This window comes from Haliotis cracherodii, unplaced genomic scaffold, assembly GCF_022045235.1.
Source record: "Haliotis cracherodii isolate W230 unplaced genomic scaffold, xgHalCrac1.p SCAF_1, whole genome shotgun sequence".
NCBI classification, from domain to species: Eukaryota; Metazoa; Mollusca; class Gastropoda; order Lepetellida; family Haliotidae; genus Haliotis; species Haliotis cracherodii.
Window position 1 is genome coordinate 47,648,215 of NW_027266264.1, and position 26,270 is coordinate 47,674,484.

Consider the following 26,270-nt stretch of genomic DNA (forward strand, 5'->3'; position numbering starts at 1 on the left):
GCTTATCACAACATATCATGCATATATACCACTCTTCACTTGGATGTAGTGCCTCTAGCACCATAACGGTGTAAGAATCTACATTGAAGCATCGCTATATGCAATAAACCTGTTGTTAACCATAAAGTTTTACGTTTCGAGTCATGACTCCTGGGGGAATGATGACATGTAATCACCCAAGAGTCCTACCATCCAATTCTCATTTAATAGGAGGAATGAAATCGGGTTAAACGTTGCATCCAAGATTATTGCACTTATATAGCAACGTGCATGGATGTGCGTGCGTGCGTCTGTGTGTGCTAGCCCACTGAGATACCATGCCGCCATTTAACATATATACCACACTCAGACACAATATACTGACTCCAAGCTGACCTGTCCTTGTTTGAGCCCCTTAATGCCAAGTGCCAGTCAGGTTTACAAGTACCATCTTTTCACGTCTTTTGGTATGATGCTCCCGGGGAACGAACCACGGACCTACCGTTTTACCACAAGACCACGGAGGCGGTCCTCTCATTTAATAGGATCTTACAGGCTTAGAAGTAATAGGGCCTATTTATTGGCTCAGAAAGGGTTACGCCTTACAGCCTGGCATGTATCAATCAGATGCATTACAGTATATCTGATATCAAAATACATATATACCCATCATTATCAAGTGGCCTCTAAAGAATCATGTTGTAGAATTATTAGGTCCCTGTATTTTGTTTGCCAGAGGCTGCTGAGGATGTATATATATGGCAACAACCATGCCAAAAGAAACTGACTACACTGTCATAGCTGATAGTGTGTAATCCTAGATAACTTGACTGATGGTAGTGCCTTCTGCCACGGTTTCCCTCGCCCAAACCCAGTTACATGCCCTATAAATATTCACTCACCCACAAGCAAACACAGTTCCATGGTTTACCAAGTCCTGGGATTATATAATCCTCTGGCTCCATAGATTTATGAAAATACTGAAAGTTTATTACAATCAGGTCAAGAAACAGATTTAACTTTGAATTTGCATCCCTTTCATTTTCATGGATAAGACTAAAGTCAGACTGTCAAACATGATCAACACAATCACATAAATACATTGATAGGAGTGCAAAAAAAATAAAATTAAATACTTCTTGAACCTCAATGAAGAACACAAGACTACTGAAAGTTTGAAGTTTAAATGGTAATTATAAAAAAAATATACTGAACTGTGTTTGAGTTATCCTGCCCTGGAAACAAGATAATTACCGTACTTCCATAATTACCATATGTGCTGATCGTATTATATTCGCACAATTGCCAAATACTCCCCAGTACTTGCATGCTGACTAGATTTCGATATGCAATTTACAGAAATATATAATTTTGATCCAAGCTTCCTTACATTATGATCAAAAGAACATTTTGTAACAAAAAGTGTCCGCATGTGCTTGCTCAAACAGAAGCAGCACTTTCACCCCAAACCACAATGATAAATCTGAGTCGTGACCATGTGGAACTGTGTTAAGGTTGTGCTCTAACACTGAAAATAAACACACAAGTCAAGGAACACACACTTCAAAAAAGATAGGATTTTATTCTTGAATGTATGAACACAGACATGGGCCATTTGATACACATGAATTATTACTGTGGGTTTATGCTTTGGGATCTTGTTCAGATGTGTCGACTTGATACAGAGTTCTGAATTACGCAAAATCATACAATGTAAACTGTTAAGCCATGGTAGACTAAAGAGTAACATCAGGATTATTAGCAACTCAATGTGTTTGCTCTTATTGCTCAGTAACATTAAACTGATACAGGTGTATTAGTCATTAGTTTCAGTCTTTGTTAAATACACTATGTAACATTGGTAGAGATCAGAGGCAACTGAATAGAACATAATAGGGAAGGTAACAAGTGACACTGCACAATCAAACACATTTTACAAAAGTAAACTGACACAAGTCATCATAATCTGAGCTATTAGGTCACTAGCAAGCCGATATGTAACATTGTAATGCAAGTTTACCATGAGAAATTCTACATTGCTGAAAGCAGCAAACACATAGACCATTAGTAATATGAAGCATGCAAAATTGTCAACATAATGCAAAAACACATACAAATTATGGGATGTACATCTTAGATACACATAAGAAATTCCAAGTAATCTACAACTGATGAACTAAACCAGAAAATATTGGGAAGCATATTGTTTAAACCATGTTCAGTGGAACACTCACAAGCCCAAGCTGTTACAGATGCCTGCTGACTGGACTCTCTGACCAACTCTTTTTGCCATATACAGTCAAACACTGTTGAGGAAAACTTAGGTTGTCTCTAAGCTTGGGTCCCGCGTACTCCTTCTTTAGTTATTACATTCGGTTGTGTGGAACCTCGGTTGACTCGAAATATTTACATAGGTCCCTTCAACTTCAACTCAACAGAGTTTGACTGTATCACAACTTTCAATAAATTCATATCATTTAAAGAATGAAAAATTTCATTACTGTCAAATCAGGACTGCCTTGGCTCTTTCAATACAATTACATGCTGTAATGTTATGATGCATCACATATTCATCAATGAACAATGATGAATTACTAGTATATACTTGTAACAAATATTTACATAAAGAATTCTAAAACAAATAAAACCACATGTAGACAGTTGACAAAAGTAAAATTGAATATAAACATTGATAAATGATGACTTAATGTGTATTGTAAGTGTAGATAGTGTGTTGTTTCCACATACATTTCCACATGAAGACTGAACACTCACAAAGAACTTTTAAGATGCACAACCACCTTAAAAGATTTTTGAAAATGTTGTATACCATAAATACAGTGAGTGATTTATTTTATCATTTTCTAACATCATGATGGTGATTGGGTACCAAAATGGGCTTTGCACACTGTATCGATTCTGAGCCTTCCACATGACGAGCACACACCTTAGCCATTAGGCTGCTCCATCGTCACAATAAAATCCAACCAGCAGGCATCCTTAGTCATGTTAGATAAAGGATATAAAGATGTTATACTCACATAACAGGATAACCAACAAATATATTACTGGGGTCAAGTTTGTTCAGTTTCTAAAGCCTTGGAGTCAAAGCAAGTTTGAACTATTGAGTAGGTTTTCATTTTGTACTACCAATAATATAATTGTTCCTTAGTGCCTGTTATCATTGCCTATCTACTACATCACTGTTGCACTGCACCCTTGCAGTCTTGCAGTGCTAGCTAGATCAGTTCATTCAAAGAAAAGAATGAAGCACTTTTAAAGAAATTAAAACATACCCCTCCAGGTGTTGCAGGACCTGCAACATTTCCACTGTGCAGTCTGTGGCAAAATAGTGTTAATACATGGACTATAATGAGTTTACCAGACTGAAAGAAATCTTACTGGTCTCAGGCTTCAGACTAATGGCACATTGTCAGTTGTGTTCTAGCTTACTATAAGATAGGAAATATGTATCCAACAACATGAAATAATTGCTACAACGTTCTAAGAGATTTTAACATCCGACAAATTTATTTTCCAATTTTGCAATACTGTCACTTTGTAATGTTTTTTTGGAAATATACATCCCTTACTAAGTATGGTAAATGACTCTTCTTGAAAAAAAACCCAAAACATGACAGTCATATCCTAGCATTATACAAAATAACAAAATAAAACAGTTCTTTAATTCATTTTGAACCAATGTCTCACTAATATACTACCTGGCAAAATATAGATCTTTTTCACAACAGAAAATGCAGACCACAAAAAACACATTAAGTTACGAACATATAAGATAAATAGTAACAGTTTCGAGTTGATGTATGCTGACATTTTATACATGATATATACGCAGATCTAACAAACAGATAACAGAAGACAGTTAACAAATTTGCTCAACTTTGACACCTATTTCAAGTTCCAATAGAACATATTTCATATTGCACACAAGAATTTTAGGCATGGTCATACATCATCAAAGAGTATTGACAAACTGTTCAACATATGCTAGACACACAGGACATGGTAGCTGGACAAAAGTGCACAAATCATTTAATCAAAATATCACGAACAGATTACACATCAACATGGAGAACCAGATATGTCAGAAACACACAAGCCTATCAAACATGTCAGTACACATGGCACATGCTGTTGGGTTTTCCCAGCTGTTTACAGGATACCCACCCCAGGAACACAGTCATTTCCAAGAACTTAACACATCATTTGCCACAAGTGTTTTAATTGGCATGAACGGCTATCATAATGGCTATCAACAATCTTCAAGCAATATCAAAACTGTTAATGATCAACTTGGGCCAGGCAAACCAGAGGCTGGTGGCACAACATGCACTTCCACACAGTTGAGGAATAATCACTTTCATTGTTTTGAGGAAAACAAAATGTCATGTTAAGTTGAATCACTATCCTGCCACAGGGACTAAATACTTGGCTAAATCCTAAACACAGTGTACTGCCTCCCAAACATGGCTTGGCTGCCCACACTGAGGTGAGACTATCTCCAGCCATTACTGTAGTCCTTACATACCAGACTTGCTAGTTCATGACAATAGTATGTGTGTACCAGCTTGTGTACCATCATAGGGACATTTCTACCAGACTTGCTGCTTCATGACAATAGTATGTGTGTACCAGCTTGTGTACCATCATAGGGACATTTCTACCAGACTTGCTGCTTCATGACAATAGTATGTGTGTACCAGCTTGTGTACCATCATAGGGACATTTCTACCAGACTTGCTGCTTCATGACAATAGTATGTGTGTACCAGCTTGTGTACCATTATAGTGAACATTTCTACCAGACTGCTGGTTCATGACAATAGTATGTGTGTACCAGCTTGTGTACCATCATAGGGACATTTCTACCAGACTGCTGGTTCATGACAATAGTATGTGTGTACCAGCTTGTGTACCATTATAGTGGACATTTCTACCAGACTGCTGGTTCATGACAATAGTTTGTCTGTACCAGCTTGTGTACCATCATAGGGACATTTCTACCAGACTGCTGGTTCATGACAATAGTATGTGTGTACCAGCTTGTGTACCATTATAGTGGACATTTCTACCAGACTTGCTGGTTCATGACAATAATTGTGCAAAAAAGCAACACATCATACAGCCCATCACATACTTGTTGAAAACAATGACAAAATGAAGTTAATGAAATCATTACTGCAAATCGGCAAGCAGTATCTTACATGTGGTCAGTATTATATATCTACTAACCTAGCATGCCAAAACAGGTAAGTACAAATACAGTTTACATTACTTTACAACACTGTACAACAGGAGATAATACAGTGCATACTAGTACAGTGTAATGATTATATACAATTCAACTAATGTGGTACCTTGCTACTGTGCAGACTTTACAGGTCATTTATCAATCCCAAGAAAGTAAACATTAACTGACCATGGCAATTGTTTATTGGTAAACATAACCAGTGATGAAGGTTATATATTATGCAGATATTATGACATGATCTGACATCAGAGCTCAGCATTACAGTAAAATGTCAATTATTTACAAAACATAAATATACCACTTTAAGAACATGATTACCAAGATTATTGGAGATAAATGTTTCCAATCAAAGATTCACAATCATGTACCATGATTAGACTACACAGAATTCTAGGCACTAATCCAACTGATTTAGTACAATCTGTTACAACCTACAACATGAAACAGAATTATTCTACTGTGACCAATGTTGGCTGACTGAATACTGAATTCTTGAGGGCATATCAACATGTACCAGACTAAACCACGACAACAGTTTACATTACTAGTCCAACTTTAACTTGTGGAAATTTTTTAGTTAAAAAAATATGATTCTGAAACTTACAATGAAACTAAGATTTGAAAAGAAGTAGATAAGCAATAAGGTAACCAAAAACCTTTAAAATAATCATGTCTATAATCATGTACAAAGTATACGTTCCTCAAAACAGACTTTCAAAATGAAGCATGGGAATATTAAACAACAAAATTTTGATGACAGAATGTTTTTCATTGCATTATGATTGCAACCTGACACTTGAAATCATATGGTCAAGGGGAGATAATTACTACTTCAAACTGAACTTCCTCAGGGTCAACATCATCCATTGTTTGTTGGATATCTTTTCAGTCATACACCTTCTTTTGCAACATCATCACGTTAAGAAGATTCAGTTCTCATAATCGTCATCAACTGGTTCCTGCTTCACTTCTACAATAAAATCTTCATCTTTCCCATTATTTTCAGTGAGCATATTCTTATCAGGGGAACTAGCACGGGACACATCTTTCTCCGAACCATCTGAGTCAACAGGGCTGGTCATGGTCTGCTGTATCTGGGGGGGAACATAGATCCTCTCTTGCAAGTTCTCTGGTGTTTCAGCATCAGGATCTTCAGTACTGGATGTGTGGCCAGCTGTCATCTGTCCATCTTTGTCTTCTGTGTCCTTGCCAGGTGTCATTTCAGATGCACTATAATCATTGGAGGTGTCGGGGTCCCACATACTTTCAGTTTTAATGCTGACACTATCAGACTCCGATTCGCCTGCATCTGATGTGGGTGGTCTGAGAAAATATAAATTTTTGGGATCTCTTTCAGGATGACTCGTTTGAACATGTCTTCTCAAATGTCTATCAAGAAAATAGAACTTTTCACAGAAGTAACACCTGTAAACGCGCCTCCCAGTGTTATCTCTTTCTGCTTCCACTGCACGACCATCATTTAATGTAGAGGTAGGCATCAATAAGACATTCATGTCAATATCCATTTCTTTTGGGTGAGAACTTCTGACATGTCTTCTTAAGTGCTGAGATGTGCCATAAGCTTTGTCACAGAAATAACAGCCATAGGGTCTCTCACCTTTATGCAACTTCATGTGAGAGTGTAAAAGTTTGGATGTGGCAAATTCTTCCAGGCAGACAATGCACCGGAAGTTTTGCTCTCTCTTGCCATGGATCTGCATATGACTTCTAAGATGAGATGCCTGCAGAAAAGACTTGCCACAATCTTGACACATGAATGGCCTTGCCCCAGTGTGACATTTAATGTGAGTTGCTAGAGCATATGGTGTTGAACATATTCTGCCACAAAAGGGACATTTCAGATCCACAGCAACAAGCTCTTCAGAATTTGATCCTTCGTTGTCCTGTTCCTGGTCATTCTCTCTGGTCTCTCCAAACCCATCTGTCATTTGTTCATCACTTTCAACAGGTTCCTTTTTGATCAAAGGCAACTCATCCCCCATCTCTTCAACAGGGGTCATCTCTTCCTCAATAAGCTTTTTCATGCCAGAACCCTTTGATGTTCGATTTGATGTACGGGTCCTAGAAGAAGATGGGTTTCCTCTTGCCTGAGCTAATAGTTTCCCTGATGGAGTTTTCTTCAGTGGAGAAAATGAAATGGTGCAGTCGTTTGGATCTGCAGGAATAAATTCTTCAGGATGCTTATTTGCATTTTCCTCCATCTCTTTCTCCTTTTTCTCATGCATTTTGATATGATTCTTCAAGTTGTTACTTTTGATAAAGCCTTTTCCGCAGAGATGGCAGACATGAGGCCTTTCACCAGTGTGCAACTTGACATGGTTACGGAGGGTTGTCGCAAACTGAAAAGCCTTCCCGCATATTGTGCATGGAAAGTCCCTCTGTCCAGTGTGTATCTTGATGTGCATGGATACATGTCCTCTCTGCGTGAAGGACTTTCCACAAATTCCACAAGTGAATGGCTTTTCCCCTGTATGAATACGTATATGGGCTCTAAGATCAGACTTACTGTGGAACTTCCGACTACAAAACTCGCATTCATTCTTTTTTTCCAAGGCTGGACGATCATGACACTTTCTCATGTGTGTATCATACAGTGCACTTTTGCTTCTAAAGGTCTCTTTACAATATTTGCACTCATACAGCCTCTTGCCATTCTCATCAACTGGAAAAGACATCTTTGAAGAATCTTCATCAACATTGTCACCCTCAGTAGGATCACCATCAACAACATCCGGCAGCATATCTCCATGCAATTTCTTGTGTTTGGATAGTGTTGCCCTGTGAGAAAATTCAGCACCACACACCCCACACTTGTAGTTTTCCGGGCTTGTGTTACCAGAGCATGTTGTGGTTCTCAGGTGATCATTCAGCATCACCTTGGAGAAGAATACCAGGCCACAAGTACTGCAGAGAAACACCTTGTCCTTCTTCCTAACTATAGCTTCACATGTCTTCCTCATATGTTTTGCAAGAGACTGCTTGTGGTGAAAGAGCATTCCGCATCCAGTACAAAACAGATTCAGCTCTTCAGTTTTCACTTCAATTTCCCCTTTACAATATTTCTGTTTGTGGATTTTTAATGAACCTGAAAGTGAATATTTCCGGTTACATTGATCACATTCATACAACTGTGCCTTCTTCTCATTTACTTCATCCACTGACAGTGGAGGATTACTTTCAACTTTCCTCTCATGTAGGCGTTTGTGTTTGGTGAGGGTGTAGATATCCCGGAATCCCTTCAAGCATACATCACACTTGAAAGGTTCCTCCCCAGTGTGCAGATATCTGTGTTTCTTCAGCGCTCCAGCTCTTGAGAAGGATGACTCACAAAAGTCGCATTTAAACCGCTTGTTTGTCTGATGGACCATCAGATGTTTTCGGAGGTAATCCCTAGCTTTGAATGCTTTGTTGCACAAAAAACATTCATGTATTTTGTCAACTACATGTACACATTTTTTGTGTGTTCGAAGCAGACCCATTTTGACAAATGTTTTACCACATAGATCACATTCAAAAAGTTTGTTTTCAGTGTGGTATTTTCGGTGCATTGAAAAAGACGAGTTATCTCTGAATCTTTTGCCACAGAGGAGACAGAGAAATGGCTTTTCCCCTGTGTGCACCCTAGTGTGTCTGTTCAAATTCATATTGGAGCTGAATGACTTTTCACAGTACCTACAAGCAAAAGGCTTCTCTGAAGAATGCATGGACAAGATGTGAGCTTTCAGCCTGAAGGGTTTGAGGAATCTTTTGTCACATTGGTCACACTTGTATCTCAGGTCTCCTTTGTGCTTGCGGACATGGTAGTTGAGTGTGCTAGAATGAGCAAAGGACTTAGCACAGATAGGACATACAAACTTTTTTGGAAGTCTGTGGCTGGACATGTGACCTCTCAGGGACAAAGGTGTTGCAAAAGCTACTGGACACAGTCGACACTGATATGGAGTTTCACTGTTGGGTGCAACAGGAGTTTCTTCCGGATTGTATCCTGGAGAGAAAACAGAATATATGAGGTAAAATGTTTCTTGAACCTACCTATTTGTATAAACACTAGAAAAAATTCCTATTTAAACTAGACTTGTTTACATTACATAAAACACCATCTACATACAATATCTCTATTCATATTGATAATGAAGTAGTTCAATTAACATGATCATAAAAATCAGCCTTGTACAGTTTAATAACATTGTTTTGATCTATACTCCAATAAGGTTTAAATTAGCAGGTGCAATCAATAAGGGAGTGAAAATGGCTTTTTCTGCTACACAAAGAGCAACATGACTTCAGCAAGTAAATTATCAAGTGTGGACCAGAAAAATATGTGTTTGATAGTATTAGTACGAGTTCATGTGCAATATCCATATGGTTAAAGACTTATAACTTATTCAGAAGGAGAATAGAAATACAATATCATGAGCTGAAATATTGACAGAAGTAACGCAAAACCTTCAACCATAAACTTATTTTTGCTTAACCAATGTTATGGGCGAGGTAAAATGGCGTTAAAATTGTGTACCAAGATTATTTCACTTCCATAGCAACTTTCATGAATGTGTATGTGTGGCTGCTTGTGCTAGTCCTGACCTATGATGGTATTTGAGGGCTAGCCCATTGAAATACCATGCCTCAGTTTCCCTTAGATACATCACTCAGACACATTATACTGACACCAAGAAATTTTAAGAAATTTTAAAAAATACAATTAAAAACATTATATAATAAATCGTAAACTTTTCCTATCTCACACTATGCATTTTTTTCTTTCTTCAATCCTATGTGGAGAGGTGCTTGAACAGAGTTTCCAGCGTCTAAAAACATTTCAGCCAGCATCCCAGCATCACCATGGTCACCACCAAAACAAATGTGTTACGGAGTGTAATATCTTGCACAGCGACCTTCGCGACCGTATCATGCAATTACCCCTGCCACATCATTCTCTTTCGTTGGAGCTAACAGGCTAGATAAGTTGTGATACGGGAATGGTCGGGACGGTATATAACGTGTGAGATAGGATCAGTATATAAATATACAATTTATCAGAATATTTTTTTAAACCTTCCTATCTCACACTATGCATTTATCCTACGGGTGGATGGTTGGGCACAGTATTAGACTACAACAGAGAGACATACAAAAGGAAGCTAAACAGTGAAATAAATACATTTTCCAAAACACTGCCTAATGTCGTAAAGACAATAACTCGTGAGCGGGAAAACACAAAAAACTGGTGATTCGATCCCAATACGTTAGTTAGGGAAGGTGGAACCATGCTTGTTCATGTACAAGACGACCGAGAGATTGTCCAACTGGATTATGAGGTGTGAGTCACGAAGGAGCTCTGACCAATAAGACACTGCCAGGATGATTGCCTTGAACTTGAGTTTGTTGATGTGAAGTCGCTTCTAGATGGACAAACGCCCTGCTACCTGTAGATCGTGGAAGTGCGCTTCCAGCCCCAAGCTCGATGCGTCAACAAAGAGGTGTAGGTTCAGGATGAATGGAGGCAAAGAGACTTCATCGCAAACATTCAATGTTACCAGCCACCACTGAAGGTGCAGACGCAGAGGAAATGGTAGGGAGTTCTGCATGAAGGGCTTGAGGAAGCACTGGATCGCCTGAAGGTCAAGTTGAAAGTGAGAGCTTGCGCTGAAGTGAGAAGGCTAAGGATCTGTTGCCATTGATGTAGCAGGAGCGTTTGTGTGCCCAAGGCAAGAGACGTTGGATCTTTGACCATTGATCCAGAGGAACAATCATCTTGCCCAGGCGGGTGTTGAAAAGGACTCCCATAAACTGGGTGGGGACAAGGGGACGAAGAAATTCCAAACAGGAGCACCTCCCATTGGTAGTGGCGGCCTTGGAAAACGATCTGAAGGAAACAGCGGTGCTCCCAATGTATGGAAACATGAAGGTACGCGTCCTGTAAGTTGAGACTGACCATAAAATCTCCAGGACGAATGATTGTCTGAAGAAGAACAATTGATGTCATGTGGCAGGTCCTCCAGGTGTAACGTGTTGAATGCCTTCATGTTGAAAATGAGCCGAAGCTTGAGACTGTCTTTCTACGAGATGAGAAATATTGACAAGAGGAACCCTGAAATTGAGGGAACCGGACCGAGACATTCTTTCATGTTCTATAGCACATCTCGTAAGCAACATGCCTGTGGTTTCCTCGAAGAACGGAAGCTGGCTGGCTGGACACTGGCAGTGAAATTTTGCAAACGTCATCTGTGGAGCAGTCAGGGGCGATCGGTAACCAGTCTGTAGCATGAGCAAGAAGGGATCGTCCAAGATGGCCCAATTACATGCAAAGAGTCTTCCTTCACTGGTGTGTCGATAAAGGGTACAACTTGAAGTTCTCAGTCTTCCCGAAGCTGAGACAAGTCACTTGTTAGATGAGTTGCCTGCTCTGGCAGACTTGCTCATGTTCTTGGGGCAAGAGAACGACACTTGAATATCCACTAGGCGTGTCACGATAAATCGAAATATTGCTATTGGTAAGCACTTAAAAATTGTATCAATTTCAGTTAGGAATAACTGTATTTACCATATCAATAAAATACATGGAAATGCTGTTCAAATTTGTTTTTCTTTTGATCATGAGTGGTAGTAATTTACACATGGTAATGTGGAAGTTTCTTTTTCTTAACTTATTAGGGTAAAGACAAAACAAATCTGTCATATTTCAAACTTTACTCTTTTTTTTGTTATGGTTCTAGGGAAACTTCAGTTCCAAGGTTTAATTCAACTTTAAAATCCATCTAAAATGATACAATGAAAACTATCAATATTTATCGCAATAGTTGCCTGCAATATCAATAGTAATCGCAATAGTTATTTCCAGACCAATAGTCACCCCTAACATCCACTGAGAACTTTACGGAGGTCCTGTAGGGCAGGAACAAAGTGCAGGCGCAGACGCTCTACCTTCTGTTGGTTCTCCAAGTGCTGTCACTGTAGACACAGGAGACAGACCGACACCTGAAGACTGTACCCCACTGAACATTCTGTGCAACGTCCTAAATGCAAAGGGATTCTGAGATGACCAGGGGAGCTGGTACAAACGGGCTTAGAAAGAATCACCTACATGGCAATGTTGAAGAATGTCCCTGCATTGTAAGGCCGTGACCGAACCTGTGTGACATGGGATGAGGTTGAAGACAGCCTTGATCTTATCCTGAATCAAAAGTACCTATACAGTACCAGAGCAGCGTCAGCGGGTTCAAAACACGATGGAGGGGTTGTTGATGATCCTTATCTTTGTCAGCAGGTGCATGATCCACAATCTATGGAAACAGGACAGCTGTACCAGAAGGAGCAGATAGTGTGGGATTCGGAGTGGAAGTCGATTTATCGAGCCAATTACTCCTCCGAACCAAAGTAGAAGGTGAACCCTGATGACCAGTAGCAGCGGATCTTTGTTAGTCACCATCAACAGAGGAGCGCTGTCATCTGTAGGCGAAGAGGAGCTATCATCAGCCTCTGGAACGACTCATGAGGGAGCATGAGACGCAAGGCTGCTGGTAGAAGACCTTCAACCAAAGGTGTAGACGATGGTCGATGTAGACGATGCAGTGAGAGACCCTTGCAAACGTCAGTAGAAATCAGCAGGCCGATGTAGACGAGGACCCAGGGTTCTTCAGCAACAGACTGTTGAGGCGGTAAGATAGCAACATCTTCTGTCAGGAAGCTGTCTGAAACATCATCGGCCACCAAGAGGGCAGACGGAAGATTCCGGAGGCGCTGCCACTGTATGGAGGGGACAGTCGGCTTGCTGGACTTCTTTGACTACTTGGTAGACAATATGTGCTTGACGGCATCCTTTGATTTTTTGTTGGAGTCCTTGGGCTTTCACAGTGATCCACCTCGAGTTAATGTATCTTGTGAAGATATACACCGAATGATTCCTCCGAAAGACGATTTATTAATAAGCACCTCTTGTCACAAGTACAATGGCCACGGCAATCACAGCATAATTGTGAGGGTTCAATGTCGAAAAAGTATGCCGGCACTCCACAGACAGGCCGGGCAAAGAGGATATTTCTTGCTCATTTTCACAGATGTAATCACCATGTAAATCACCATGATGTAGAAGGGAAATCAGTTAAATATATATACATATTCTCTAACACTGACAGTACATGTCTCCACTGTGGCGATAAGAAATAGAATGATGAGGCAGGGGTAACCACCTGATCAGGTATAGTATTTCGCAATGCCCGGGGTTATAATGCATGACCCATCTGTTTGGGTGGTGACCATGATGATGTTGGGATGTGTTTAGGGTGAATCATTTTTCTGAGGTTGGAAACTCTGTTCAAGCATGTTTCCACATAGGATTGAAGAAGAAAGAAGAAATGCATAGTGTGAGATAGGATAAGTTTAAAATATTATGGGTAAAGAACATATAAATAACAGATTAACACCCGCATGACCAAAGACATATTTTTCGGTACTTCATACCTGGCATAGCTGCAAATTCCAGCTTCCCAGTATTCAAGTGTCCCTGCTCAGAAGGGGTTTCCCCTTCTCCAAACACATTCATACCTGGAAATATACAATAATAAACAAGATGAATATGTATTCATCATTTGTTAACATGTCTCAACAAATCCATATCAGAGATATCACATATACTAACAAGAGTTTGCCACTAACGAGGCTATATCCCCTGCCCCTGTTGCAGAATTTATGGCATAATTAAATCTAAACAAACCCTAACCTTTTTTAACCGAGGTGGAACTTGTCATGGAAATTGAATGAAAGAAAGAAGAGTTTGGAACCTAAGTCCATCTTGTTGCCTTGGAAACATAAAAAATAAAAGAATTTAAAACTTCTAAATAGCAAAAGGCACCAGTTCAGCATGTACCTGACAAACCTGCAAAGTTTCATGAAAAAATATTGATTGGTTTATGAGTTATGCTCCGGAAACAAACCCTACCCTCACAGAACCTAAGTCTTTCTTGTTGCCATGGAAACGTAAAAAATAAAAATTTCTAAAATTTCTAACTATCAAAAGGCACCAGTTCAGCATGTACTTGACAGATATGCAAAGTTTCATGAAAAAATACTGAACTTTGTTGGGCGGGGGATAATAATGAAGTTCTTTCCTTTATCCATAAAAAACAGACAAGCAATTGTCAGATATTTTGCAAGTATATATCAGTAGCTTTACAAAAGAAATACATACAAACTGTGATCACTTAGTTTGTGTTTGTTTGGAGACAGGAATGAATTCAGTCATGTCCAGAACTCCAGGTTCATGATGATAGTGATGTAAATGACAGATACCTTAGTACTATCAGCGAGACCTCAGCATGCTATGACTTGCTACATCAGTTATGTTTCACATGTCTTACATTATATATAATTTTGCAGCAAACTCAGCCTAATCTCATTTCAGATCTTACTTCTTGCTACCGCAAAACGAAGATCTGGGGACATTCCCTTTTGAGTCACATCAGAACAACCTTTCATGCAACCAATAAGAACGTCGCTTTAGGAATTAATTTGTCAAAATTATGGTCTGTGTCTCGCTTCTGTATTGGATAAGCATTTCACCGGAAGAGTCATATAATCTAGGCCATCTATTAGGCTTTCCAGTATGTTCTTTTGTTCCCTTTTAAAAATTTTAAATGATAACTTAAAATATTTTTCAAAGAGTAGTCTGGAAGGGATGTTGCCAGTTTGAAACTCGCGCCGAAAAGCTTGAGAAAATTGCAGTTTGACTGGCTGATATTAACTTCTTGTAAGTCATTTCATTGATTGGTCAAGGTTTGCGAAAGGTCGTTCTGGCACGACCTGTAATGGGATGTCCCCAGATCTTTGTTTTGCGGTAGGAACTAAGTTCTTATTTTAATGAGATTGTGAAAGGGGCAAGGGCCAATTAGGAGTCACAAATGCCCACATTCATAGTTTAGCCCAAGTCTGTGAAGGATCCTACTCGAATGAGCTGTAACAAAATCAAAGTCCAAACTTCAGTAAAACTGGCAATAACTAACCTGAATGTTCATCACCAAAGAAAGGTGGCTCTGTATTTGATGATTCGGAGATGGTGGGATTAGGTGAGGGGGATTGCCCAGTGTGCTTGGACTGCAACCGAATCAGCCCAAGTAGTTTGCTGGTTTTCATTGCTGGGGTCATTTGTTTCTTCATCTTCATCTTCCGTCTCTTGAGGTCTTGAAGGTAGTTGAATGGTGTGTCTTGTCCCGCGGCAAGAGGAAAGGCAGGGTTATCGGAATCTTGACTTTGGCTTTCCCCAGTACCAGACTCTGACTCAGAAGCTGTGGATGATGCTGAAAAAAAACAAAAGGAAAAGAAGATAAAACTGTCCATAATTATGATCATATCTGAACCACTGATTACATCTGTCAGACTATGTTGACATGCAATCAATTACATCCCACCTTGTCACCTTAACTACTAATCCCAATGTTGAAACATCTAACAAAACATTTGCAATCAACCTCTAACATGTTTACTATTGATACTGATTAAAATGATTACGAGTGCCAGGGATTTATCTAGGATTCTACACCAAGTGCCATACAAATTGGGAAAACAATCATGATATTGCTCAAAATTTTATTTGCTTTAATGTTCTTATTTTTATGTTAAGTTCTGAGAAATTGGGAAATGTTTTAAATAAATTGGGAATTTCTACTGTCATTTGCTGCAGACTTAAGGCGAAATATAGGCCTCTCAGCGGACCTAGATAAATCCCTGAGTGCGTAAGAAGAAATAGATTCTCAACAGTCTTAGTCATTTGATATATCCATATTCTGAAAGAGTGAGTCAGTTTGGATTGATGCCACTTTGGACAGTATTTCAGGGTGTCAACTTGATATATGAGGAAAGCCTGAAGTGATACCAAATTCTGAAAGTTGAGGCTCTGTATACTTGGCATATCACTGATAAGGTACATCAATTACATACCCTGGCCATTTTCCACACTATCTTCTTCAGATGCCAGATCTGTTTGAGTACCTGCCTCAGCCATTGTTCAAAGAATCTGTAAAATACAAGCCATGTATTGAAAATTATATATGATGAAAACATTTAAAAATTACATGATATAGATACAGCTCAAATATATGTCTGTTAACATTCAACCTTTATTTTCCTTTTAATCAGGATGGTTCCATGATTGGAAATTGCATAGTTTCCAATTCATACATCATGTATCGTATATGGCTGTGTATAAGGCGACCCCACGTATAAGACTACCCCCCTGTACACGCCTTCAAAATCAACCCAAAATCCTATACTCCATGTATACGGCGACCTGGAATGAAGCACATCACAAGTGCGCACACAAACCTTATATATGCAATAAAAATATGTTTATCTTGCATTGTTTTTTCTACGATGATTGGTCGCGTGTGTAACTCCTGCACATGTTTTGTGTTTACACGGTACGACCCCAAATTGGTGCCCGTAAAATAAAATTCAGTTATGAAGTAATAACATATAAGAGACAATGGTGAGTAATTTAGTCGCCAATTAACTATGTTGTAACTAACTAGGCTTATGTTTGCTTCACATTCAGCGTGTTTGTTCCACCATCACTTATACACACCGTCTCCAACAGCTGTTAATACAACTGTAAAAACTACAGGAATTGATTTCAGCTTCACTGGTTATCACATCTTTGAGCATGGACAACTGCCGCTGTCATGTGACCTTGATGACAAATCACCTTCCTCACGTCACTGCCTGTCGTCCAAGCTTAATTACAAACGTTTTGAGGTTTCTGAAGCCAAAGTGGGGAGGCAAGTCTGCACCATAGTAATGCAGGATAAGTATACAAATGTAAAAATATTTAGATTTTACTTAACTTTTTACTTATCCTGCATTACTCCTTAATGCATCTGTATCGGACGGTTTTGAGATAAGGGTACGAATAACCGTATCCTCGAACCACGCCTAGTTTTGGAAAGGCGGATGAAAACTTAAAGTGCTCACACTGGGAACAAGAGAAGTTCACCCTCATCTTTATCGCCACAATTGTTGATATTGGTGGGATAGTGAAGGAATGATTGGGTTGGCCTGGTAGTTTTCGCTATAAAATCCCAGCACAAACGTTCAAATCGGACCAGGGTGATGTCGATTGTATGTTGCACGCTCACCCATGCCGCCGTGGCTAAACCCAAGAGATATATTGTTTCTTGGTGAGGTCATAAAAAGAGGATGCAATGAGGGACTCAAAGGGGTGGGAGTGGGGGTGGGGGTCTCGCAAACCTTGAAGTACCACGTTCCAAGTCCCAAGCGGGGGGACGGAGCTTGGCTTCCTGATCCTCAAGCCTAAATGAGCATAGTAGGGCTTCTGGGACCTTGGTCATTTTGCCAACATGACCAAAGCGGTCACAGCTGTATTAAGTGCTACCAAATACGTAGTAATGGTGCTTGTAAGTGTTTCTTGGTATGCAAATGTATGAGGTATTCGGCTAAGAATTGTGGTGACGCTGTAGTGGGGTCTTCGGGTTTTTTCCTTGCAAAAGGTTTAAAACAATCCCCACTTGTCATTGTATAATCCTCTCGTAGAGGGGCGATGAGCCAAAGCTATAGAGTTAGCTGCCCATGCCAAATAGCACTTTGCACTTAACGCCTTTTAAAGACGAACCAAACGTGCAGACGAAACCTGTCTGGCACTGGCTGAGGCAATTTGCTGTGAGGGTGGATGAGTAGGTTGGGCCACTGTGGGAGGGGTAGTGGATCGTCTTCTGCTAGACTTCCGAGTTAGACGATCCACCCTCACGCCAGCCACCAGGAGGCGACCAAAGTCACAGCAAGAGTCCTGTCTTCTTGATCTTTTGTATCACCATGAGAAGTAGAACAAGTGGCGGAAAAGCATACACTTTCCAAGGGATGCTGGATTCATCCATTGCCCAAGCCTGCAGATCAGGTAACGGGGAGACATACATCATAATTTGGTGGTTTTGGCAAGTTGCAAACAGGTCAATGTTTGGTTGCCCGCACCTCTGAAGCACCAATGAAACGCCTCTGTGTGAAGTTCCCACTCAGTGGGAGCCACCCTGTCTGCTCGGGACAAAACAGCGGCCAATATGTTCCGACATCTGGGGATGTACTGAACTATGAATTGTAGTTCTAGCCGCATCCAGTAGATGAAAGAATCTCAATGTCTGTTACAGCGGGGAGTGAGTGCATTGTCTTTTGATTGCTTGGGCACCACACCACTGTACTGATGTCGGTTTGAGTTGGGTAGACTGTAGCTGCTCCTGTCAATGTTTCTCCTTTGAGATGGTCAGAATGAGCGCTTCCAAGACTCTAGATGTGCCAAATCTGTTTTGCGCATGGCCACAGCCTGGCCATATAAGCGAGCAACCCTGCTGGGAACCGATTACAAACAAGTGTAAATTTGGGGCTAGCCTGAATAAGGAGACGTTCGACTATCAACCGCCAGTTGATGTCCTCACTTAAGATGGTAAATTGCTAGCAGCATACAGGTCTTTGAGACTAATGTGCGCAAGTTTTGTAAAGGTTGAAAAAATCAACTTTGAGAACTTCGACTTTAAAAAAATGTTCGCAAACGAACCACTGCCAGCTCCCATGTAGACTAAATAAAAGCACTCATCAACCGATAGCCAAGATACGAGGCCGTACAAATGCTCCTGATCTTATATCAAGGTGACAATGAAGGGAGGGGCCTTGTACTCTGTGTGTGCCTCTATATTGCGCATGTGGACACCAGCCTTCTACTGAAGATAGTGACTCGGTCACATTCACATACAGGATATGTGTCTGACCGAAGGTTGGAGCATTATGTACCAGTAAGCATGCCAACCATCCTGGTACAATGACCCTGCACCGCTTCCATTAGGTTAGTTGACCTGATTCTGGTGTTCATAATCAAGGATCTTGACCCCTGATATTTAAATCGAAGCCGTAAAATGCCGGAGGCGAGGTACGATCTCCACACAACAGACTGTCCACAGTGAACTGTGTGGTAAACCGCCAAGTGGTGTTTCCGAGTTCTGTGCAGGATGTGACTTGGCCAGTGTAGGCGCAAAATTGATCTCTCTGAAATTTGTGACGCCTGGTGCTGCCTGTAAAATGATTCCCACAGATGGATACCCGGCAGCATATGAATATTCTGTCCAATGTTCAATCTTGAAGGTGTGAAGTTCTTCATGTTTGGTACAATTGTCTTCAAGACGCCCAATGAAACAAATTCATCGAGAGTGCTAACACCTCTCCTTGAAATCATTTAACGTTGAACGTACATCGTTAAATGGGAGAATTGGCGGGAAAATTTATAGATCCCTCAGCATGAGACCAGTCGCTGTCGAGCGTTGAAGAAAAAAAGAACCTATGTTGTATGCAGGACATTTTTACCACAGTTGTAAGGGGTCTAGAAAATAGTCTTTGGTTTCACTTAGATCTTGTTCCCCACTCGGAGAAAAACCTGAGAAACATGCTCCATGCTTTCGTAATTAGATACTTAATTGTGCGTTGAACGGGGATGCTAGCTGATCAAGGTTGACGAAGGGACCTGCACTTTTTGACAAGTCCGAAGAATCGGAACAATGTTGATGCTCTCTCCTAGAAGGCTTTGAAGACCTGTTTAGTGATAAGGATTTATGTGACAATGTCCACATACGCGCTGGTGTACCAGCGCTACCTGAAAAAGTATGCGCTGTACCAGAATGTGCGTTAAGCGCCAGTGTGGACGCTAACGGTTGCGCCATAATTGTAGCTGATGCTGGCGTCTGTACATAAGCGTAGGCACAGGAGACAGGTGTGCCATAGACTACTTCCACATGGATTGCAAAAAGTGTTCTGGAACGGTGCTGATGCCTGTGCGTACATCTGCTGCGCTGATGGATAAGTCGTTAGAACAGCGCTAAGCTGATCATGTGTCGCTTGTGTGATGGGACAGGCTGAAAGCCCTAAGGCCGATGTCATGCGCCAGGGTGGTAGGCAGGCAGTGCGCTCAGCTACAGCCCTCGAGACGCTATGCTCATCGGTGATGACTGGATTGTGGCTTGCCCATGCACTACCCCCATCATGCCGTCTTGAGACGCAGGCATTCGTGTCGCAGGGATCATAGTACTGGGTGTCCCTGGCGCCTGAAAATTAGGAGTAGGTACGATACTCACAGTACCCTCCATCAAATGTTGACTTAGACAGAGGATGAACATATGAAGTCACGATGACGGGAGCCATTATACCCACCAAATATATGGGCTGCGTAGTAATGACAGAAGAATGTCCAGAGCTGGCATCAATCGATTGTGACATCTGCCTCGCCACTCAACAGGACTGCTGCAAAATATGTTTGTAAGGAGAGAGAAGTGCACAAAAATTACATTTAAAGACTGCAGAGCAAATCCGCGTGCAAGCCATACAACGTGAATGAGGATCTTTGGAAGATTTTTTTCCACGACAATTAGTGCAACGCGCAAGCATAAGTTACGCAAATAAAGAATTGTTAATAGAAACAGAGTTGGAAGATTGCTATAGAATTACACAATATTCTATCAGCAAATAATTTTAAAAGTTGAAAGTGTATACAAGGATTGATACACACAAACCCTACATAACACAACGCTACTAGTATTTAAAAACACACGAATATGTTATACATACGTAACTAAGAATTGTAAACAATTTGACTACCCTTGCTGATAAACAGTTGTCACACAAATTCAAAATAGCTGGAAACGAGCCACATGGCGGGGAAAAAGTCTTCTTACGCCAAATTCAACCACATAAAACTACACAAAATTCGTGAAAGTATTTTTAAAGGATACATCACCCATTGTAGATAAAATTTAGAATTATAGCCGAAGCTGAAGGTCTAAAATTATCCAACTTGAAGAGCTCCGCCGAGACACGTCCTTGCTGTACGGCAACAGGCAGTGATGTGAGGAAGGTGATTTGTCATCAAGGTCACATGACAGCGGCAGTGGTCCATGCAAAAAGCAGGAGTGAAAAGCAGAAACATATTTATTTCTTTACCCAAGACCATCGCTGACGCTGTCTTTTTGTTGTCATAAAGTAAGCAGTGAATGCATTAAGGAGTAATGCAGGATAAGTAAAAAATAATCTGTTTGGGGGTATTTTTAATTAATCCAATCTGGGAATTGTGGCTGACTAAAAGCCTCCAAGAACAGTTAGAACACTAAGATAAAAAATAAAATAAATCCTTAAATGCCTTAGTTTCACACAGGTCACTAATTTCACACCTGACCGCACAAAGTATATTCTCTCTTTAAGCTTTTCCATATTATTTCTTAACTTGAATTGTCATGACGGTAAGTTTGCCACACCACAATACACACTTGACAAATCACAAGAGGCTTTAGAGGTAAATTGAACAAATGAATAAAGTGAACTTTGGCTCATATGTTTGGCTCATATGTTTGCCACATTATGTTACTTGGCAGTTGAGATAATTGTATCCTCGATGCTAAATACAAACAATCTTGACAAACTCCACAAGTGAAAATCTAAAATCAGTTGCATTCATGATGTTCATGCTTTTTCCTCAAATAATCACCATAACCAAATTGGGATTTTAAGGCATTTGTCATGTTGATTACACATCTAAAATTATATTCATGGACAAGGCAATATGACAAAGATAAATTTATCACGACACCTGGCAACATCCACTGGCCCACTTTGGGCCGAAATACTTCAGACATTATAATTTACAAAAACAATCTCCAATTTACAGACAGCAAATTAATTTGCAACTAGCATGATGTTCAAATGTCTTTATATTTTAATCAAATTCTCTGTCTATATATCGAGATATCGAATCATATGTAACATCTAACAAAACACGCTTAGAATTTTCCAACCCAAAATGGGCCCCTTATGATAACGAAACCAGCGGGTTCGCTCGCTCATTGTCTGCACTGGAATAGAACGTGGGACACACACTAAATACAACTCTACACATTTCAAACATCCGGCATATAGGCACTTGGTAGCTAAAACAGCTACCATATAGGAAGGATCTGATATAAAACCTTTCAGAACGCTATCTGTATCGATTTGAAGACGTCTAGGCGAAATGGGAAGTCACCAGATGGTTGTTTTGGTTCGGGGGTCACCTGAATATCGGTCGTTAGCATGGAAACTACGTTATCAAATGCATCCCAACTCACCTTAAATGTCGAAATAAGTCCTTTGGTTAGTCACGGCATATGAATGAAGGTAATAGGAAATCACAGCACCCCAATATGGGTGTTGAGAATCGAGCAAAGTCTACACCCAGACCCGTCGAGACAATGTCTGCTGAACCATCTAGGTCACACTGCGCGTGCGTGAAAATCGATTGGGAGTCGGATCGGCTTTTGCTGCGAAAGCGGATCGCGTGTGTAGGTGGTGTTTGGCTGGTAGCCCACATATCATATACACCATACACAGGAGTCTCAGAATGAAACGTCTCTAAAAAAGTAACACCTTAGTTCTGCCACATCTTGGGTCGTTATGCATTTTATACGCCACATGTGTGGTTTGTGTACCACGATTCTGAAGTGATGATATCCTGTTGTTAGTCCGAAAATGGATCTTCTGCATGTTGATTCTTCTGTCGCATTAATTATGATCTATATATTTTGAAACAATACAAAATAGATAATTATAACAAAGTATGTTCGATATATGATCAGAACATATAGATACAAACATTTGATGTAGGCCTGGGTACACCTCAAGCATTTCAATTGATCGATTAATGGAACGGATCATTTAAGAGAAAATAAATCTTTAAGAAAATACGAATTTCATTTATAAAATAAAGTTTAAATAAATGTCCCGACATACCATGTAATCACCGTTAATACTTTCTTAAATTTACTACTCGTATATCTAATGTTGAACAAAAAGATTAAAGAATAAAAAACAAGGATATTTATTTCACATAGGAAACACATCTAACTCTTTTTATTTGTGTATGATGGGTTCAACCCACCCCGACCTCCTAAAAAATGATAAAAGAAAAATCGTATCTTCGCTTTGCAGATGCTTATACATCTTATTCAGTTATTTCAAAATAGATTTATTGCGAATTGACGTAATGCAAAATATTTCATTTCATCCGATACATCCACTAACAACATATATTAATGACGCTATGTATGCTTTATAATAATAATATAATTTACATATATTTGTAATATTTTACTTTTGTTTACGGTCTATACATAACAGAATACAGTTTTGTATTTCAATAATATAAATATTACAAAACAATGGAATACATTATTATTATTTATCATAGTCACCAAATATATTTTGTTCTATTATTTAAACACCCAGCTAGTGCATAACCATTTCCGCCCGCGTCTGGAGTTGATCAGCTCACCATCAATACGTGAATGCTGTTTCACCTACCGAACAGCTCTCACATCTGTCTAGGTCAACTGGAACATATCGCGAACCGTTTATCTTAGTGTGCGCATTCTAGGGAAGACCGCCCATAGTTTTATTTTCGCACTGGCAAACCCTTAAACCATTGAGCAGTTTGAGCCTATTTCAGCCGTGGGAAGTGCGTCAGGAGCACGACAGGGGGCTTGGCTGCAAGGGAGGTAACTACAATCAAGCACGATTTCTGCCTAACGACTGCGAGAGTGGGCAGGGATTAACGCCGCTGACGGGAATTTTCCACTCATATCACCGCGGGAAACACCAAGAATTGGCTCCTCTTCTGACAAATGATTCGATCTGTCTCCATGGAAATGGGACAGACAAAGGAGAGTTTGGGGTTGTGTTAAGTCTTAGCCGGAAGCTATTTTGCGAAGAGCAACATGTAGGCCATATATGTATATATATATCCTCGGACAGAGCTTTTTATGCATGGTCTTTATGCGAGTGTTTAAATCATCAAAGGAGTTTTGTGATTGAATGTTCATTAAGAATATTTACCTTTTATTCATTATAAATTATTATATCCTAAATTAGACTTTGAGATATCAGTATAGATACATTTATTGTTCTTGTTCAAGTATGTTCACAAATCGATTGTTTATATGATACAGTCAGAGACCATATAATAGATACAATACTTTTTTTTAATATTACAAAATACACATTAAGATATCACAAATTTCATGATGTTCATGTGTATTTGTGATATCACTATCTATTTTACGATATCAATGATTATTTTTTCGAATTGATTTTGTGATGAAACAAGGAATTAAGAGTACAAAATTAAATCATAGGGTTCACATTGCCGCGCCCACCTCACACCTGGGAAAGAAGTAATAGTTGTATTGTCATCTGAACATGTGTGCGGAATAAGCAACAAGATCAGTGGACGGCCAAGTTGTGCTGACGGCCAGTCTCGTATCATGACCAAATGAGAAATGGATATCCATCACCTTCACAGTGTATGACTGAGAGTGAGAGTGAGTTTGAGTTGAATTTGCGTCATATCTTTCTATACAGTTGTGACAGAAGGAACGGAACAGCGACAGGGATCCAGTTTACACTTACCCAGAATGTCACATGACAGCTGTATATAATTATTGTCACCTGTAGTAACCGCATCGAAGCACGATGACACAATTACTAGTAACCAAGTCCCAGGATAGATGGCTTATACTAGCGGTCACCCTGTCGAGGTACGATGACACACAAATGACCAAGTCAGTGATAGAGGACTTACACTATCTGTCACCCGGTCGGGGTACGATGACACACAAGTCAGTGATAGAGGACTTACAGTATCTGTCACCCGGTGGAGGTACGATGACACACAATTAACCAAGTCAGTGATAGAGGACTTACACTATCTGTCACCCGGTCGGGGTACGATGACACACAATTAACTGACTATAAAAGTCCAGTTTCCATCTTTGCCGAACCAGGCTGGAATCAATGGTTATATTTTGGCTGGACTATCGAGTCTATGCATAGACTCACGATGGCGGTCACTCTGTCGAGGTATGGTGACACTCAATTAACAAGGTCTCATGATAGATGACTCACGAAGGAAGTCACCCTGTCGAGGTACGGTGACACTCAATTAACAAGGTCTCATGATTGATGACTCACGATGGCGGTCATCCTGTCGAGGTATGGTGACACTCAGTTAACAAGGTCTCTTGATAGATGACTCACGAAGGAGGTCACCCTGTCGAGGTACGGTGACACTCAATTTACAAGGTGCCATGATAGATGACTCACGATAGCGGTCACCCTGTCGAGGTATGGTGACACTCAATTAACAAGGTCTCATGATAGATGACTCACGAAGGAGGTCACCCTGTCGAGGTATGGTGACACTCAATTAACAAGGTCTCATGATAGATGACTCACAATGGAGGTCACCGTGTCGAAGTACGGTGCCACATAATTAACAAGGTCACATGAAAGATGACTCACGATGGAGGTCACTCTGTCGAGGTATGGTGACACACAATTGACAAGGTCACATGATAGATGTCTCACGATGGAGGTCACCCTGTCCAGGTACGGTGACACTCAATTAACAAGGTCTCATGACAGATGACTCACGATGGCGGTCACCCTGTCGAGGTACGGTGACAATCAATTAACAAGGTCTCATGATAGATGACTCACGATGGAGGTCACCATGTCGAGGTACGGTGACACACAATTAACAAGGTCACATGATAGATGGCTTACACTAACGGTCATCCTGTCGAGGTATAAAGACACAGAATTATGAAGGTCACCCGAGAGATGGCTCACCATTGACCTGCCCAGGTACTATTCATACGAATAGTCAGTGTGACCATTCGATAGCTCTGGGTACTTAAGGGGTAGACCATTTGATATTATGGTCGGTCACTAATGTGGATCTATCCTTTGAAGTACTAAAAGAGTGCATGCAATCACAGCGTTAACTGAATGACTTAAATCAAACTTAACACAACCACAACTACAACTTCAAACATTGAGTTGAATCGTTGGAGCCATCAGCATACTTTGATTGTGTTCCATCACCTTTCTATCAAGTAAAACAGTGATAGGCTTCGTAGTTCGTGTACAATAAAACA

The 26,270-nt window shown here is 40.2% G+C and overlaps 1 protein-coding gene across 1 annotated transcript; it reads right to left on the minus strand.

The window, feature by feature from the left end:
• Nucleotides 1-1,562: 1,562 nt before the first annotated feature.
• LOC139478607 (zinc finger protein 585A-like) lies at nt 1,563-22,541 on the minus strand. Its single transcript, XM_071261162.1, has 5 exons — nt 22,407-22,541; nt 16,204-16,279; nt 15,270-15,563; nt 13,732-13,815; nt 1,563-9,256 (listed from the first exon to the last, which is right to left on the minus strand). Exons 2-5 carry the CDS (start codon nt 16,265-16,267, stop codon nt 6,180-6,182), a joined length of 3,519 nt encoding a protein of 1,172 aa, XP_071117263.1. The 5' UTR covers nt 16,268-16,279; nt 22,407-22,541; the 3' UTR covers nt 1,563-6,179.
• Nucleotides 22,542-26,270: the final 3,729 nt, after the last annotated feature.

Excerpts from the sequence above, each read along its gene's own strand:
- LOC139478607 (XM_071261162.1), bottom strand. The coding sequence starts at position 16,267 with ATGGCTGAGGCAGGTACTCAAACAGATCTGGCATCTGAAGAAGATAGT. Across the intron at positions 15,564-16,203 it reads TAGTGTGGAAAATGGCCAGG|CATCATCCACAGCTTCTGAG; the intron begins GTATGTAATTGA and ends GTTTTTTTTCAG. Across the intron at positions 13,816-15,269 it reads CTTTGGTGATGAACATTCAG|GTATGAATGTGTTTGGAGAA; the intron begins GTTAGTTATTGC and ends GTATATTTCCAG.